This window comes from Puma concolor, chromosome A2 (assembly GCF_028749965.1).
Source record: "Puma concolor isolate L17-30 chromosome A2, mPumCon1.1.hap2, whole genome shotgun sequence".
NCBI classification, from domain to species: domain Eukaryota; kingdom Metazoa; phylum Chordata; class Mammalia; order Carnivora; family Felidae; genus Puma; species Puma concolor.
Window position 1 is genome coordinate 6,856,032 of NC_141668.1, and position 19,632 is coordinate 6,875,663.

Genomic DNA, 19,632 nt, shown 5'->3' on the forward strand with positions numbered 1-19,632 from the left:
ACTGATATTAAGGGAGATATTTATGTTACCCCGAGCCTTTCATATAGCCTTCTGACCCAGATTTCAAGTTAATGCAGGTCATTTACATTAGACCCTAACTTTGACATCTGATATTGAACTTGTCACAAACCTAACTGAACACTGTTGCTTCTGACTCTATCCTTCCCCTGAAAATCTTACCTGTCACCCTGAACTTTCCTGTTTCTGAATAGAAGCATGACCATCATACCCATCACCCGCATGGACACATCCTACACATCCTTCACAGTAGACTTAATACGCTAAATCTTTTTTCAGGTCTTCCTCTATAAATCCTAGTGTAAATTCCCCATCATGAGTCATGACGATCACATATTTCAACAACAGGGATCATGGACACATTAAACGCTGGAAATACCACGGTCTTCAGCACTGAAATAGAACCATCTTCAGGGAAAACTGGGACATAAAATATGTTAAGAGAAGTGAGTGAGCAATATTTCAATTGTCAAGTGAAGAGATAATGATTTATTTGATTTACTCGTTTTTCTCTGGGTATGTGTTACCTTCCAAAATAGAACCTAAGGTTGGGAAAAAAGAAATTAGCTCACGTAAGCTGCACATTCAAACAGCCCTCACACAGGTTAATTGTATTAAGAATGCTTCTGCATATCTCTGAGAGAAAATATCTTTTAAACGGTTCTGAAATGAAAAACGTCAGGAGAGAGCATGAATACTTTTCTCTCTAGACATACTATCACACAAATGAGTCACTTACAAGGAAGTACTTTTGAACATAAGAACTGCATGATGGCGAAGAGTACTTTGGTCTCACTTTGTCATTTGACACATGTTTTCTCATGAGGGGATTTTTCTCCCATGTTGCTTTTACTGCATTCTGAATACTGGTGATGAATCTTAGGATGAGCGGGTATTTAGAATCTTAAATTTTCCAGACTTAATCTCTAATCCATCTCCCAAAAAGTCACTGATATGGTAAACACTCTCAGTCATGTTCACAGACAAAACAAAGGACGAATAAAAATTCTAATAATTTGGATTTGGGATGTCTGCAATCCTTGTGAGTGACTGAGAGTCACCCATCTAACTTTGAAGTTTCTTTATTATTTTAGCAAGACAGAACCTTTCATCTACTTACTGCAAAAGTCACAGCATGGAAGGGTAAGGAGAGATTTTTCTGGTGTCAGGAAACAAGCACTAGAGGGAATGTAAAACCATCAACAACAATAAAGATGCTCTGAAAGAGAACTGGGTACCATAAGATTTATCAATCAGGTTCTAACAAGAAAAAGATAGTCTGCTCTCATTAGGTAATTGGAGAAAGTTTAGAGAAGGGGCCTCTTACACACTGTGCACACAGGGAATTTAGAAAACACAGGGACGTTGATAGTATCGATAAGAAAATTAAATCCCACCTGCAGGGGTGAACAAAGACTGGAATGCAGAAGAAGAGTTGGGTAGAAAGCCCACCAAGGGAGGAGCTGTGACCTTTAGCATAGGTCTGCAGCTAGTCAGAGATGGCTCTGCAGAGATAGAGGTGGGAGAATGGATACCCCAGCCTTGCTTTTCTACTTCCACAGGGCCTCTGACTTGGACTTCCCATTGGCCAGCCAGGCAGAAGTCAGAGAGCAAGAGACCCCACCGATGTAGTGCAACTAGATCAGCCTCAGGGGGCAACGAGCTAGGGTGAAGTGTGATTCTGCAGAGGCAAATGAAAACTATGTGGCCCAGATGGGATTTTTCAGATACAATTGGAGACATTTTAAGTTAGGATGGTCCCTGAAAAAGAAAAGAGAGAAACACAATAAGAGAATCCTGTGACTTTCAGATCTCCATGAACCACAGAACAATCTTTCCAGAGAAACCCAATACCTCCCTAAAAAGTACTTGTGACCATGCAGTGCAACAACGCATGTGACCAGTGGTTCAGACACTGAACATGTGCAGGATTTCCGATTTGAACTTTCCTGAGTCTTTGAACTCTATATGCCATTGCCTGATTATGCCAACTTTGTGTGAAGAGGGACAGGTGGGAAGGGGAGGCACTGGGGACTGAGAGCTGGGAAGAGGCTTCATTCTGGTTAGTTCTCACTGCATAACAAACCATTCTGAAGCTCAATGGTTAAAAACAAAACCATCATTTATTTGTTCTCATAAAGCTGCAATTTGGTCAGGACTCAGTGGGAATGGCTCATCTTTGCTTTCTGCAACTTCGCCTGAGATGGCGGGGCAGCTGGAGGGCCCGCTTCTGTGTTGCCTCATTTGCATGGCGGGCAAGTTGGTGTGAGTCACAAATGAAAGGTGAGCTGGGAAGTGTGCCAGTGACTTCAGGCCCTCTGCATGGGGGCCTCTCAAGAGACAGCCTGGGCTTTCTCACAACATGGCAGTCAAGTTCCAAGGGCAAGAACTCCAACAGGGCAAGGAAGCATTGCCCATATGTAACCTTAGAGTCACAAGGTGTTGCTTCAACCATCTGCTATTAATTGAAACGGTCCCAGATCTGCCCAGTTCCAAGGTAAAGGACACAGGCCCCACAACTCAGTGGCAGGAGTAACAGGGTCAGGTTATAGGAAGAATAAGTAGAAGCTACTGTCACAGCTGTCTATGGAAACTACAATCTACCACTATTGCAAATCATCGTAAATTCAAAAGAAAAAATGAAATGATCTTTACTACCAGAACATATGCCATATTTTGGAAAGCACCCTCCTAATCCCATCTAAAACATGTTCAAATATGCCCTTCTCAGCTTCTTCCTTGATATCTTTTAATTGTTCATCATAAATCCTCTTTAGCCATTTTATTTTTTCCTCCCGTTCTTCCTGTGATTTATCAGCATATTCCTTTTCTACTAGTTTAATTTCATTATTTAATTGATCGGTGTAGATCTTCTTCAGGTCTTCTTCCCGTTGCTTCAGCCTCTTCTCTGTGTCCTTGTAAATGGCATCGGTAAAGTAATCCCCTCCGTTGCTCTTCACCATCTCCTCTATCAGCTCCACCAGCTCCTGCACTTGAGCTTCCCTCTCGGCCTCTGAGGCTTTATTGTTGAAGGCACAGCAGCGGTTCCCACACTCTCTGATGATGTTTTTTAGCTTCACATCTGCATCTGCTAAGAAGTCACTCAGGCTCTGACCCTCCAAGTCATCTTTGCCAGTGAACAACACGATCATGTGCCTCAAGGCTGGCTTCCCAAAGACAGCCTTGATCAATGCCACGGTCTTCTGCTCTTCATCTGTGTGGCGGCCCAGATGGATGACCAAGACGATGGCGTGGGGCCCAGGGCAGGAGTAGAGGACACACCGGCTGATTTCCCTGCACGTCGTATCCAGGGTCTCCTTGGTGTCAAAGAGCCCTGGGGTGTCAACAACAAGAAGTTTCTTCCCCTTCCATTCCTTGGATGATTTTTGACACTTGGGAGTGACAGCATTGGGAGCAAGTCTAGACTCAAAGACTCTACTCCCCAGGATGGTGTTGGCCGTTGCGCTCTTCCCACTTCCAGTTTTCCCCACCAAAACAATCCTCAGACTGTTGTCCTGAGGGTCTGCCATGTGGTAAAAAAGGGAAAGAGAAGAAAAAGAGTCAACGAAGGTAAGTGGAAACCATCACATTCCTCTTATCTCCTTTGTGTTTCTCCATGAAAACCTGCAGTAGTGTACTATCCATGTTGGTCCCATAAAGACGAAAAGATGAAACAATTCAATCACCATGGAAGAAACAACAAAGTAGTTAAAGAGTTCCCCTACAAAAGAGTACCAGGTCCAAATGGTTTCATGGGGATGTCACTTAAACCTTTCTTAAACTATTCCTGATGACTTAAAACAGAAGGAAATCTTTCCTGTTCATTCTATACCACAAGTATGATATTGATCCCAAAGGCTAACAAAGTTTTCACCAATAAATAAAGCTACAGACATGTCTCATTTGCAAATACTATTGCAAAAATCGAAAATAAATTGTCAGACACTAAAAAGTAATACCCCATAATTAAATGTGATTTATTTCAGAAATACTACGGTGGTTCAATATGAGAAAATGGATTGTTACAATACATCCTCTTTAGTAGAGTTAAGAAGAAAAATACTTTGATGCAGAACAGACATTTCCCCAAATTCAACACTGTTTTAATAGATACTTCTTTAACGTGATTTTATAGAAATATAAATTTTAACAAATTTGTCACATTTTTTCTCTGCAGCTAAAATAGTTGACTATAAACTTCATTTGGATGAATGAAGAAAGAAAATTAGCCTGTAGAGTCAACAAAGAGAAGAACGATGAGGGAGGGCCATCTCTACCAGATAGTAAAATATGTTAGCCCCTATAATTAAGGCAGTATGACGTGTGTGTGAACAGAGACAGAACGGAAAACAAAAACAGACAATTCAGAGTTAGACCAAATTGGTCTACTATATTCATGAGTATCCAGTGCAATTGTATTACGTTACCTTTATCGTCCATAAGGCAGCCTCTCACAGCAATGGGGAGAAAGATGGACTAATAACCAGCATTGGGATAACTACAAAACCACACAGAAAAAGACAAAACTGCACCCACGTCTTCAAGCCATTCACATGCTAAATACATTAGAAACATAACACTAAAAATCAATCCACATAAATACTAGAAGAAACTCAGACCAATCCTTTGTAACCTAGGGGCGGGGCAACTATTTCTAAGATTTGAAAGATTGTAAAGAAAAGGATTCATACATCTGACTGCATAAAGACCTAAAAGACAATGGGAGACAAGGAGCATCACAATTAAAATATGAATGTCAGACTATATCAAAGAGGGTTAATTCTCCTCTTATACAAAGAATACCTAAAAGTAGAGAGACAAATTTCCAACAGCTCGATAGAAAATGGAGCAAGACATAGGAATAAACAGTTCAAAGAAAAAAAATGTCAATGCTCCTGAACTATGTAAAAATACATGAACACTCACTTAAAGTAGAGAAAAATAAATCCGACATAGGAAAAGAAAATAACTAAATATAGTAAATGAAAATTACACTGAGATACTATTTCTCCACTTACGGATTTGGCAATAATCCAAAAATTTGCTGCTATAATCAGTCAGTAAAGGTTTAGAGGAAACAGGTTCTCTTCTCCATGGCTAATGAAATTGAAAAACAGTCTAAAACCTACAGAGGAGAAATTGGCAATATCGTACAAATTACATATACATTTATTGGATTGTGAGTCCCAATTTTAGGACTTATGCCTGTAGTGGTCAGGGCCGCTCACTCTTAAACGTGCAATTTTGGCATACTATTTCTTTTTTAATTTTTTTAAATTTATTTATTTTGGAGAAACAGGGTGAGAGAAAGCGTGAGCGGGGGAGGGGCAGAGAGAGAAGGAGACACAGAATCTGAAGCAGGCTCCAGGCTCCCAACAAGCTGTTAGCACAGAGCCTGAAGGGCTCGAACCCAGGAACTGTGAGATCATGACCTGAGCGAAGACGGACTCTCAACCGACTGAGACACCCAGGCGCCCTAGCATACTGACTATTTTAAGTGAAAGTAACTTAAGATACAACCTATGTGGGAAGATTACTAAGACCCTCTTCTGTCCTCCTGCAAGCAGGAAACAAATTCTCACGTGTAAAAGGTGCCCATCCTGTCCCAGGAGGTAAAGAGACACTCTCATGACAAGGGGTGGGAGATTCAGAGCCAAGAAGACTGTATAAACAGCCCACTACTTTCTACTAATTTACTATCCCAGCCCAAAGTCTCTTTAGAATTCCTCCCTAACAGATGCTCCCAAAGTTAAGTTTTCCTTGTTTTGTCAATCCCTCACAGATCCATCGTCTCTTTGCCTAAAAAGTATAAAAACTTCCTGCCTTGGTCATTTCCCTTCATCTTAGTTTCATTACTGAGCATGTGTGCACACTGCTTTTTTTTCTCTTGTTAATCTGCCTCAAGTGAATGTAATTCTTAGTGCAGCTGGAAGACCTTGAAGGGTAGAGGAAGAAGTTCCCTTTCCTTATGTCCCAGAGCTACACTGACAAAACCACAGGAAAAGTTTAGGCATATGTTTATTCTCTGTGTCACTATTTGTAATAATTAAAGACCAAAAACCTACCAAATACCCACCAGTAGGAGTCTGGTTGAATAAACTAAGGTACATACACACAGCGATGTACTATCCAACTGTAGAAAGGAATAAGAAATACCTCTCTATGCCGGAATGGAGAGATCTCCAGGATATTTCATTAAGCAAAAAAAAAAAAAAAAAAAAAAGGCAAAGTGAAGAAAATAATATTTAGTTTACTGTATTTCTCTAATGGGGAGGAACATGAACTGTAGGTACAAAATACAACATATATTTCAGGCACATGAAAAAGCGATGGCAGATCATCTGAACCGTTACCAAAGAAGTTACTGACAGAAGGATGGGAGGAATAAGGCGGGGGCAGGGTAGAAGCTGGAAACTACTTTGAGTATACTTAGATGTCATAGATTTGTCTTGAAAGCATGTACTTCCTTCTTTTTGAGCGTTTGAATCACAGCTCTTTTCCTTTATGAAAGACCTACATGCGTACCTGCTGTTGCTGGCTGAAATACATTCTAAGAGGATTTTTCATTTGCACAAAAAAAAGCTGAACACGAGTACAGCGTTCCGCATTTGTTTTACAGCCAGTTGAGCTAATAGAGAGGCCAAGTGGGCAGTTGTCCACGCCAGCTGCCAATCACCTTCCCCAGGAACCTCACACAGGGGTTCACCATCCAGTCACCAGTCTGTGAGCCAGATGAGCACGTGGGCTTTCTCTCAATTGAATGTGTGCATCTGTTAACAAGTTGTGTCTAAAAGTATCAGAAACACATAAGGGAGGTTATTTGGGGGAGATCTGGGAATGCGCACCCTTTTTCCATGTACATTCATGGTAATTGCTTCTCTCCTTTATGTCATTTTGTTTCATAAAAGATTTCATAGGAACGTTCTGCTTGTGGATAGTGAGGAACATCTGTAAATAGCTTACATAATTATACAACAAAAACTATATTTTCAGATAACTAGTAAAAATCAAACGCAAATACAATACATAGTATTTCGTGTAATAGACAAACCACAAAGAATTGGTCCAAGAAACTTGAAAATGGAGTTACTTCATTGGCTATTGTCCTAATGGGATATAGTGTAATGCCAAATAGGGGGGGGAAACGTCAAGAAAATCTTAAATTGTTTTCAGGAATCCTGTCCTTTTCTTAGCTTTTTGTGCACATGTGTAGTTTTGAAGCCCAAGGACAAGCCCAGTGGCAATGAACACCCTTAGCGCCCATACTGTGCCCTTCAAATGCCATTTCCCACAAAAAACATTAAAAATCTTAGGAGAACGTACCGATTCCAGATCTGGGCCAAGAAACGTGCAAGTGGATCCTACACTATCTAGTCATACTATAAAGTGAGGATTCTATCAAAACTACTCAGACCGTGGGATGCCTGGCTAGCTCTGTCAATGCAGCATGCATCTCTTGATCCCACGTTCATGAGTTCTAGCTCCACATTGGGTACAGAGATCACTTTCAAAAAAAATGTTCGGATCTTACCGAAAGGAGTACAGGGCCAACTTGAAGAGGCTGACTGGACAGAGATGGGGTAATTTGACTATCAATGAGAATAATAATGTCAATGGATTAAAATTCATCAACTATGTTGACGTTCATGAATTCATATCAATACCATCATCGCAAAAGAAGTGAAGTGTTCTCTCTGGGGTATGCTAGGAAATGATGTCATCAGTCTGAACATGGACAAAAAAAGATTCAAGCATTCCTTTTGTCTTATTAACTACACCTTATGGAAATGAAAGTATGATTCAGGGGAACTTTCTTTTTTAAAGGATTATGCCATCCAATAAATGAAGAAAGAATGATAGAATTATAATATTATTATTTGTGACTGTTAATGAAAGAAAGTTACTCTAGACTATCATTACAGTTTGCTACATTACAGAAAGAGACAGAAGAATATATAAGGTGCCTTCTGATGGACGTTTACAACTGCACCTATGAAATATTGCCACCCAACTAACCAGGCAGCCTTAATCTGATCAAACCTCTCCTTAAATATAAATTTATACAAAATACGGAAACTAGAAGAACATGTCATATGACGTCTTGAGGATTTAATGAGCAAAATGTACACTGTCCAATTCTCTTGGAAAAAGGACCAACCATTTCTTAACCAAAATCATTTTACAAAAAGAAAGGAAGGTGAAAACTTATTTATAAAATTTAACTTAAGACACATGAAAGAATCGAAATTTATGAACCGTATTTGGAGCTGATTTCAATTTTCAATTCTAGGAGACGATCTGGGAATTGGAATACACCTGGTAATTTTTTAAAAATTCTAATTGCTTTTTCAACTCTGATTATGGTATATTTTAATGACCTTTATCTTCCAGACATACATATGTAAATAATTACTGATAAAGTGATAACATTTTTAGTATTCTAGTAATGTAATACTTTTTAGTATTCTAATGTTTAAAGTGTATGTATGCATGTATGTATGTATTTAATCTCTACACCCAGCATGAGGCTCAAACTCACAAGCCTGAGATCAAGAGTCCCATGCTCTTCCAACGAGCCAGATAGGCGCCCCCACTCTAATTTTTGAAACGAGGAGATTGATGTGGCTCAGAAATTCTGAGAAAGTTGCCCAAGATCACTGCGCTAATGGGCTTTGGGCAGAGAAGGGATCCAATGCACAGTGTGTCTGACCCTACACTCATGCATAAACCTTGCACTCTCTGGTCTCTTCTTGGTTCCTTCTCAGGCCCTTGATTCTACATTTCTGTTTACATTGGATCAGAAATAGATCATGGGAGGCCAGGGGAAGTAGTTCACTCTCTGTCCAGAAACATGAACTGGTAGCAACCCTGGAATTAGGGAAGGCAACCAAAGGGCTTCACGCACATTTGTTTTCTATAGAATAGCTCAATATCTCCCCATGGCACCCCTTCCTTACCTCCTCTGTTACACTGTCGATCACACCATTTCTCTCTTACATGTTGGAAAGGACACAGCCAGCTGAATTCTAGGCTTCCTGTGCCATTTGTGACCTGGGTATCCCGGGGAATTTGATAAAACCACACACACACTGTCTGGGATTCAGATTTTCTTTCAGGAAAAAGATGGATTTGGATAGACTGCTCTCTAAATTGCCTTTCAGGTCTAAAGACCTGCCTTGAGGACACTAGTTTCCTACTAAGGGAAATGGATGGGGTGTCAGGCAGCACTCACTCTGTCATGACAGCAACTGATGGAAGATACGCTGTTCAGCAAGTTTGTCCTGCTAAATAGGAGACGTGTGGACATGGGGCAATCAATCTCCTTACTCCCACTCTTCCTCCCCCAGGACCCCTGTGGCAGCATCCTTTTTGCTGGGTTGCTGGCCTGACACTAGGTCCCCTCTCAGACCAGAACCCACACCCATGCACACCCCTATGTCCTGCTGCCCCTCACGGCTCCATTGCTCTGAGGCCCGGCTCACCTTCTTTTGAAGGAGCTGAGTTCCCCCATTGTTCTCCAAAGAACCTGTTTGAGCTGCTGCTTTTGCTTTCACTGTGAGGAAAATATGTTTCCCCCTTTAAGCCTCTGAGGCAGGAAGCTCAGATTGGTTGGAGCTAGTGAAGAAACTATTTGGCTTTAAAGAGACAGAAATATTGCCCTATAATTGGAGGAGTCCTTTAGTTTTACCAAGGTGTAAGCTTTTTCTCCATGTGCCTGCTGTCACACCAAATTTTCCAAACCTATATTTGTTGTTTGGGGTTATACTGGTGGATCCCAAAGGCGCTTATTACATGACACAAATCATGCACACAGAGCCAGGCATGGCGTTGGATCATCTTCCCTGCATGGAGTGGGTGACTCTGGGGTGATTCTAGGAAGAAGAAACTCAAATACGTGGCTAGATGTGTCCAAATTTAGAGCCTGGGATGCTTCCCAGTGATTGTATCATATGGGTTTTCATGATAGTCTTTCATGAAGGTCTCAAGTTACTCAGTAAGAATTTACCAACCTTCAGTTACAAAGCCAAGAGTCTAAACGATTGGGAGCCAAGAGAAAAAAAGGAAGATGTGGCCTGGAAAAAGTCTTCCAATGACCATACACCTTCTCTAGTTTTATTCATATGGTTCTTTCAAGCCCCAAAATATGCATGACCTGACAAGAAAAGATGCACCCAGGGAGGAGATCAAACTTTCCCCTACAACCTTCCTACTTTCCTCTTCCCCAACCCAGGCACAGGTAGATTTTCCCAGATTTAGCCAGTGCATCCATTCCAACCTGCTCTGGAAACTTTGAGATGATAGGCAGATGGTCAAACCTCTCATGGTTGACCAGCTGTTCCAATTGTCTCTTGCATCATCATAAAATTATAATTTTTTGATTATATATTTTTGTTCACTACATTGAGACATGGGATTAGTTGATGCTCACACTTGAAGGTGGGTACTAAGAGAACTAAATGTGGCAGGAAGTAGTGGACAATGGGGAGGCAACCCATGGAGGGAAGCAGCTAGATTTGGAAATTATTGTATTAATACTATATTATTGGTCCATATCATTAGACCAGTTATTGGTGCTAATGACGTGGAGGGCCCCAGGTAACTGTTTTCCAACTTGCAATAAAGACACAGACCGGGACCAGCTATGTATTTGCAAAGTCTGGCACAAAAGGAATATGCCAGGCCCTTTGTCAAAAACAAACAAAAAAAATTAAGAATTTCAAGATGACATCAATAGAACAGTAAACCCTTCTAAGTACAGGGCCTGCGCAACGGCACAGGTCACATACCCATGAACTTGGTCTTGATGAGGCTGCATACATAAAAGTCTAGAGGAGAGCTAGAATCCTATTTCCTGCTCAAAATATCTCTACCATTTCCTAGTTTCATTTCAAGCTACATATTCCTTGAGCGAAACTTGTCCTTGGATGTTTTCATGGTCAGCTAATTGCTTCTCCAGGTATTATGCTCAGGTACGCTGTTAAGTTCCCTAGAGGGAACAGGAGACTAGTTGACACAGAATCCATGGATGCCACAAGAAATCAGATGCGGGTCTCAAATGGTAACAGCCTTGTGATCCTTGGTCAAAAAGGAGCATGTGGCCCCCATCAGTCCCATCCTGAGCCCTAAGTTAGGAGTGATCTCCTTCTACAAGATTCTGGATAGAGCAGTATAGCCCCATATCTGAATTGTTCACTTAGCCACGCTCCTGATCATTGAGGGCTTCCTTCCACTTGCACCTATGCTGTGCGCCACAGGCCTCTCCACCGCTTGTCTCCACCTGCAACCCTGGAAACACAACTTTCCACCCAGGATCTTGCTCCTTCCACATAGTCAGAAGCAGAGAGATAAATGTGGACAAAGCCACAGCTTCCTTTTTTATGTTTTCCTTTGATTCTTTCCATTTCACACACACAGAAATGTGGATATAATGAATTTTCAAAAGGTGTGGGGTCATTAAGAGAAAGTCTTTGAATTCTATAGGCGTCTTCTTGTGGGGCTCAGGGTGTTTTCTGCTGCTCAGATCTAGATAATCTCAAAGCTCAACTTATTAAAATAGTGCATAAATAATGACAGTAGTTTAAAAGAATCGCACCCCTATTGTCCTGTTTCTTCTACATATCCTCTTTGGAACTTTGGTGGATCCGATTCCTATTGCCTCCATAACAAATTCCCAAAACATTAGTAGCTGAAAACAATATAAACTTCATCTTCTACAGTTATGGAGGACAAGAGCATGGAATTAGTCTTATGGAAATAAAATCAAGGTCTTGCAGAGCTGGTTCTTTCTGGAGGCTCCAGGAGAGAATCCATCCCTTGCCTCTTCCATCTTCTAGAAGCTGCCAGCTGTCCTTGTCTTGTGGCCACATCATGCCAATCTCTGCTGCCTTTATCACATTGCCTACATGCCTCTCCTTAGAAGGACCTTTCTGATTACATCCGGGGCCCACCCAGATAATCCGGAATAATCTCCCCATCTCAAAGTCATTAACTTAATCACACCTGCAAAAATGCTTATGGAATAAGGTAACATTCACAGGTTCTGGGGATTAGAGTGTGGCCATCTTTCGGGGGCCACCATCCAGTCTGCCACATTTGGGTGAGTTAACCTCTCTGCAACTCACTCCCCTAATTTTTAAAATGGAATACTTACTTCAGACAGTCATTGTGAAACCAGATAAATTTGTACACATGAAGTGGTACTCAAACCATAGTGATCAATAGGTATTAGTTAGTAGTAATAATTCAACCCTCAATGTTAGTCTCATAGATTACCATCCTGAGGCTCATCTACACATCATAGATGCTGTCTTAGTCAGCGTGGACTGCCAAAATACCACAGCCTGGGAGCAGGAACAACAAGAATTCATTTCTCACAGTTCTGGAGACTGGGCAACCCAAGCCCAATGTGCCAGCCAACTTGTTTCCCTGGGAAATGCTCACTTCCTGATTTGCGAATGGCACTGTCTCACCGTGTCCATACATGCTGGAGCGAGGAAGCAACTCTCTGCTATCTCTTCTTACAAGGGCACTAATCCCGTCAAGAGGACCCCAGATTCATGAACTCATGGAAACCCACTTACGTTACCCCCAAATACCATTATGTTGGGGGTTAGGGATTCTGGAGCCTTCTCTCTTGGTGCCACATAAAACTAGTCACTTCTACTTTGTAACAATCTCTTTTACGTGGATATCACTCAAAGTTTCCTGGTTTCTCCCCACTCACTCCACCCCCAAAGGGCCCTGCATGAAAAGGAAGACTCAGCACCTCCACAGCCTGTCTACCAGGATAAGGGATCCGGATTATCTATACCCCTGCACTCACATGTCTTTAATGAAATTGTCTTCTGGCTCCATGGATGTGCAAGAAGAACTGCCTCTTGCAGGCTAATGGCAGCCATGTCACAAAAGAGATATAGGTGTTAGGCGTTTCAGGGCACTTGAGGCTGAATCCCTCAAAGGAAACATTGAACAAACCCTCACGAAATAAGGACCATGCCCCCAAAGAGCCTTTTACTGTCTTCCACGATGTTATATTCGGTTATGAACCACAACCATTCAGTCCTGTTCTCAAACAAGTGTCTGCTTCCTCCTAAGGCTTCTCCGAAGATCTGCCAAAAGTGACCACTCAGAATTTGTGTCTTCACCAGAGGGCCACAGTCTTGGAGCTTCAGGGGAAAAACTGTAGGTCGTGCTCTGAACTACTGTTGCCTCAAAGAGACTCTTCAGAGCAGGTTTGCAAGATGGCAGCACTGACTCAATGCTCAGACTCTGCCAGTGAGAAAAGCCAGGACTACTGGGACTCTCAGTCTGGAAGCATATGTACCTCATGAAATCAGACGACTGACTCAAGATCCAGCAGAGTGAGAAGTAATGACATAGGACTGAGTGAACGGATTCAAGATGTGCCATTGTGGTTATTTGTTTGGAATATTGATGTGTTCTGTTTGGTGTTCTACTTGTATGGCTATGTGTGGAAACCTTATTTCTTTCTCCTTAAACGAATTAGTAGACTGTGTATTTGTAAACCCCCAACAACCGTCTTTAAATATTACCTCATCTTCACCTACCCTCAAAATTCAGAAACAAATGCTTCTACTAAGTTTCATTCACTTTCATGATGATAGAACCATTTGCTTAGGTTTAATAAAAATCTGTCCTCTTGTTTACAAAGATACCATTGGAAAAAATCGATTCTGCAGCAAGGCCATATGTACAGTGTGATATTTGAGAGTGATTGTTGTTTAAACAAAGACCATCAGGCCACTGCTAAGGAGCAATTGTTGGTGTTACATGCAGAGCTAATGTCTCCAAAACCTTCATAAGAAAACTAATATGATGTCTGGCTTCCAGAATCCCAATCACTGGGAGTAAGGAAGTCCACTACCAGGTAGTCCAGAAACCCAGGCAAATTTTGGAGACCTCACGAAGAGGGAAATTCTTTGAGATTTATGGATACAGCATGCAAAGTTTACTGGAGAAAGTGTTTGGGCCTTGGTTTCCTACTCCTAGGATAGAAGAATGGCAGGGGCTTTGAAAAGTCTGATTCAAAATTCATTTTGAAAATTTCCAAAAGTTTATCCTTTGGAATTGATAGTTGCTTAATATGATTAGGCTCTAGATTTCACGAGCAAACTCAAGGAGGCTTTTCCGGTTAATTAAGATTCTTGCTGCATCTGTATAAATGATCAGGCCATGCATAGTAAAAACAATCTTCTAGGGTCAACAATACTTGTTGGAGACTATTTATGATCACAAAGTAGAGAACGCTACGAAAATGATCCAAAATTTAGAAATAGGCAAGAGAGATTACTGGAGTGTTCTATTGTTCTCTGTGGTGCTGTGCTTGATGATCAGCTGTGATATTTTACAACACTTTAAGGACAGAGAGAATTGTTGCACATCTCTGCCTTGGAGATACTCAGCGAATTTTCTGTCTGGTGGAATATAGAACTCAAAAATTACATTTTACTACTCTCTTGAACACATCAACATTTGATTTCAAATGAGCTTTGTGTTTCTGTTTGTTTGTGTTTTTTGTTTTATTCTTTGCTTATTTGTTTGTTTTTAACTAGGTTTCACACCCAGCATGGAGCCCAAACTCAAGACCCTAAGATCAAGACCTGAGCTGAAATCAAGAGTCAGATGCTTAACTGATTGAGCCACCCACAGGAACTTTGAACCAATTATAGATCGTACTGGTTCTCTAGTTAAGCCATGAGTTGAACAAAATCTTTGCTGTGTTTATCCTTGCCCAGGAGTCATGAGTTTGCTTTTTTTGAAAACTGCAGATAAGAAAGAGAGGCAGAAATAGCATGATTCAAGCCTTGGAGGTGGAAATATACTGGACACAGAGAACAGCTAACAATTTGGAGTGCAGGAATCATTACCAGCCTTTACTGAGGGCCCACTGTGTCCCAGGCACTTGCCTCTCCATCATTATCACCTTCGTTCCTTACAAAAGTGTAAACAGATATTAACGGGAACAACGATATCTAGAAGAATCTCATTCTTGGAAGAGGATTTGAGACTGATTATAATGACTGTTGAATACCAGGCCAAGGAATGTGGATTCTAAGCCCTAGGCAGTAGAAGATTTCCAAGAAGTAGAGACCTAAGAAAACTATCCCAATGGGCTTAACCTGGTAACTGCAACTAGGACTGGAGAGGAAGAGATCAGGGGTACTGTATCCTCACACTGCACACACTGTCCCTCTCTTGCCATCCATCTTAAGTTGAATTGTGTCCTCCTAAAGAAGTCCTAACTCCTGATACCTGAGAATGTGACCTACTTTGGAGCACGGTCTCTGTGATGTCATGTCATGAAGTTAAGGTTGAACCCTACTCCAATGCCTGGAATCGTTTCATTCACCATGAGAGAAGTTTACACACAGATACACACAGAGAGCACCATGTGACAAAAGAGGCAGAGATTGGAGTGAAGCACCTAGAAGGCAAAGAACAAAGCACGACAGCCAGCACCGGAAGCTAAGACGCAGCAAAGAAGGATCCTTCCCCAGAGACTACATGGAGAGTATGGCCCTGGGAACGTCTCATTTTGGCACTTGTAGCCTGTGCCAGTGAGACAGTAGCCATAACAATGAGACAGTAAGTTTCTGCTCTTTAAGCAACAGTTTGTGGTCATTTGTTACAGCAGCTCCTGGGGGAACTAATATAGATTTTAAGGCCAAGAAGTAGGGTCCTGCTCTGGTAATTACCTAAAATGTAGGAGTCGTTTCGAAATTGAGTAATGCATGCAGGCTCGAAGAATTCTGAGGTATATGAAAAAAAGAAAGGCCTAAGAGGATGTCGGTGGGAGGATGAACATCCAGGTCACTTTCTGGTGAGGTCCCAGAGAGAGGTGGGGACCACGCTGCTGGACATTGGAGGGATGATGGCACTTGCTATAAAATGGCAGGGGGCAGGGGTCAGGGAGGCGGGCTAAACTGAGGTGTGCTGCTGGGTGGAGAGTAGACCATGTAAGTGATGAACTTGAATATTTAGCTGAGGAGAATTCCGAGAACAGTGTGTAACGTGCGGCCTGGTATCTACTTGCTGCTGCTAATGAAATGAGTGAGGAAAGAGAGTGTGGCGAATCTGCCAGCCAAGGAGAATCAAGATCGCCAGCTGCCAGCAGAGCCCAGGAAGAAGCAAGCAAGGTCCTCCCCTGAAGGCTTCAGAGAGCGCACGCCTCTGCTGGCATCTTGACTTTGGACTCCAGGAGCTACCACACAATGCATGTCTCAGCTGTTTCAACTGGAGTTTGGATGACCTGTCATGCAGTGCTAGGTATCCAGTATGTCCCCTCCACCTTGCCCTGCCTGTGTTCTTGTCCCATCCTCTGAGAAACCCAAAGGTCTCTCCTTCTGTGGCACAGTGTGAGAGGGCAAGTCTTCTAGACTACGTTCTTCCTCATTCCCACCACATTTCTGGCCCAGACAGACCCCGGGTCTCCCTGATGAGAGAGAGCTTGGGGCTTTCTCAGAATTTAGATTTCAGTCCTCTAAAGAATTCTCTTTTTGGAAACAAATATACAACATCAAAGCAAAAAGTAACAATTGTTTCTTTTAAGGAGACAACAGGAATTTAAGGCCTGGGAGTGCGGTTAAGGCCTCCTGAACTCTGAAGGCAAACAGGCAGACTAATAGGGTGCCATGAGCTGAGGGGTCTGAGGTAAAAGCGGGCCCCAGTCCCAGCAGCAACAATCAATCCCTTGCTCTTACAGAATACCAACGCTGCACAAAAGGACTATTTTCTCTTAATCAGCAAAAATGTTTCCTAATATATGAAAATCAGGCAGTGGAAAAGTGTGTGGGCCTGATTCTGCCACGATCAGGATCTATGGCTTGGAGAAAACCCAAACACAAACAGACCCCAAAAAACCACAATCCCCATGTGGCCCAGTTTCTTTATGGATAAGAAGTCCCAGATTGTCTCAATTCAATGCCTCCTACACAACAGCATCATGCGAGACTATCTGGGCTTCTCCCAATGAGGACAAATCCCAAGACACCCCCCCCACCACATGATTCATGACCCTGGGCCCATGTACCTACACAACTTCTCAGGTGTAAATGGCATCTTATAAATGGCATCGGTAAAGTAAGCCCCTCCGTTGCTCTGCACCATCTCCTCTATCAGCTCCACCAGCTCCTGCACTTGAGCTTCCTTCTCGGCCTCTGAGGCTCTGTTGTTGAAGGCACAGTAGCGGTTCCCACACTCGCTGATGATGTTTCTTAGCTTCACATCTGAATCTGCCAAGAAGTCACTCAGGCTCTTCTCCTCCAAGTCATCTTTGCGAGTGAACAACACGATCATGTGCTTCAAGGCTGGCTTCCCAAAGACAGTCTTGATCAATGCCACGGTCATCTGCTCTTCTTCCCTGTAGAGGCCCACCTGGAGGACCAAGATGATGGCGTGGGGCCCAGGGCTGGAGTAGAGGACACACCGGCTGATTTCCCTGCACGTCGTATCCAGGGTCTCCTTGGTGTCAAAGAGCCCTGGGGTGTCAACAACAACAAGTTTCCTCCCCTTCCATTCCTTGGATGCTTTTTGACACTTGGCGGTGACAGTATAGGGACCAACTCTAGACTCAAAGACTCTACTCCCCAGGATGGTGTTGGCCGTTGCGCTCTTCCCACTTCCAGTTTTCCCCACCAAAACAATCCTCAGACTATTGTCCTGAGGGTGTGCCATGTCACTACCAGTGGCTGTGGGGTGTAAAAAAGAGAAGAAGAAAAAGAGTCAACGAAGGTAAGTGGAAACCATCACCTTCCTCTTATCTCCTTTGTGTTTCTCCATGAAAACCTGCAGTAGTGTACTGTCCATGTTGGTCCCATAAAGACAAAAAGATGAAACAATTCACTCACCATGGAAGAAACAATAAAGTAGTTAAAGAGTTCCCCTACAAAAGAGTACCAGGTCCAGATGGTTTCATGGGGATCTCACTTAACTTTTCTTCAACTATTCCTGATGACTTAAAACAGAAAGAAATCTTTCCAGTTCTTTCTATGACATATGTATGATATTGATCCCAAAGGCTAACAAAGATTTCACCAATAAATAAAGCTACAGACATGTCTCATTTGCGAATACTAATGCCAAAATCCCACATAAATTGTCAGACACTAAAAAGTAAAACCCCACAATTAAATGTGATTTATTTCAGAAATAGTAGGGTGGTTCAATATGAGAAAATGGATTGTTACAACACATCCCCTTTAGTAGATTTAAGAAGAAAAATACCTTGATGCAAAACAGACATTACCCCAAATTCAACACTGTTTTAATAGATACTTCTTTAATGTGATTTTATAAAAATATAAATTTTAAAAAATTTGTCTCCATTTTTTTTTCTCTGCAGCTAAAATAGTTGACTGTAAACTTAATTTGGAAGAATATAGAAAGGAAATTAGCCTGTAGAGTCAACAAAGAGAAGAACGATGAGGGAGGGCCAGCTCTACCAGATAGCAAAATATTTTAGCCCCTATAATTAAGGCAGTATGAAGAGTGTGTGAACATAGAGAAACCGAAAACAAAAACGGACAATTCAGAAATAGACCAAATTGGTCTACTATATTCATGAGCATCCAGTTCAATTGTATCGTGTTACATTTCTCTTCCCTAAGGCAGCATCTCACAGCAATGAGGAGAAAGATGGACTAATAACCAGCATTGGGATAACTAAAAGACCACACAGAAAAAGACAAAACTGCACCCACGTCTTCACGCCATTCACTTGCCAAATACATTAGAAATATAAACACTAAAAATAAAAACACTAAGCAAAAAAAAAAAAAAAAAAAGGCAAAATGAAGAAAATATTTAGTTTACTGTGATTTCTCTAGTGGGGAGGAACATGAACTGGAGGTACAAAATACAACGTATATTTCATGCACATGGAAAAGCAATGGCAGTTCATCTGAACCGCCACAAAGAAATTGCTGACAGACAGATGGGAAGAATAAGGTGGGGGTCAGGGTAGAAGCTGGAAACTACTTTGAATATACTTCGATTTCATAGATTTGTCTTGAAAGCATGTACTTCCTTCTTTTTGAGAGTTCGAATTACAGCTCTTTTCCTTTATGAAAGACCTACATGTGTACCTGCTGTTGATGGCTGAAATACATTCAAAGAGGATTTTTCATTTGTACAAAAAAAAGCTGAACACGAATACAGCGTTCTGCATTTGTTTTACAGCCAGTTGAGCTAATAGAGAGGCCGAGTGGGCAGTTGCCCACGCCAAAGAAACTTGAAAATGCAGTTGCTTCATTGGCTAATGTCCTAATGGGATATAGTGTAAGGCCAAATAGGGGGAAAAAACGTCAAGAAAATCTTAAATTGCTTTCAGGAATCCTGTCCTATACTTAGCTTTTTGTGCACATGTGTAGTTTTGAAGCCCAAGGACAAACCCAGTGGCAATGAACACCCTTAGCACCCATACTGTGCCCTTCAAATGCCATTACCCACCAAAAACATTAAGAATCTTAGGAGAACGTACCGATTCTAGATCTGGGCCAAGAAACGTGCAAGTGGATCCTATCTAGTCATACTAGAAAGTGGGGATGCTATCAAAAACTACTCAGACCGTGGGATGCCTGGCTAGCTCTGTCAATA

At 41.9% G+C, this 19,632-nt stretch overlaps 1 protein-coding gene across 5 annotated transcripts in view; it reads right to left on the reverse strand.

Moving 5' to 3' along the window:
- Positions 1 to 2,122: 2,122 nt before the first annotated feature.
- The window catches only part of LOC112866298 (GTPase IMAP family member 7-like), a 155,400-nt gene continuing 137,890 nt past the window's right edge, over positions 2,123 to 19,632 (reverse strand). For 2 of the 5 annotated variants that reach the window (XM_086686645.1, XM_086686636.1), the window contains exons 2-3: positions 17,073 to 17,726; positions 2,123 to 3,541 (exon numbers count right to left, since the gene is read on the reverse strand). In XM_086686645.1, coding sequence (XP_086542771.1) covers positions 2,673 to 3,541; positions 17,073 to 17,712 — 1,509 coding nt within the window. In that variant the 5' untranslated portion in view covers positions 17,713 to 17,726 and the 3' untranslated portion in view covers positions 2,123 to 2,672. Of the gene's footprint in view, positions 3,552 to 9,489; positions 9,561 to 17,068; positions 17,727 to 19,632 lie in introns of those variants that run through there. The other 3 variants (XM_086686652.1, XM_086686660.1, XM_086686666.1) reach the window with 3 other exon arrangements.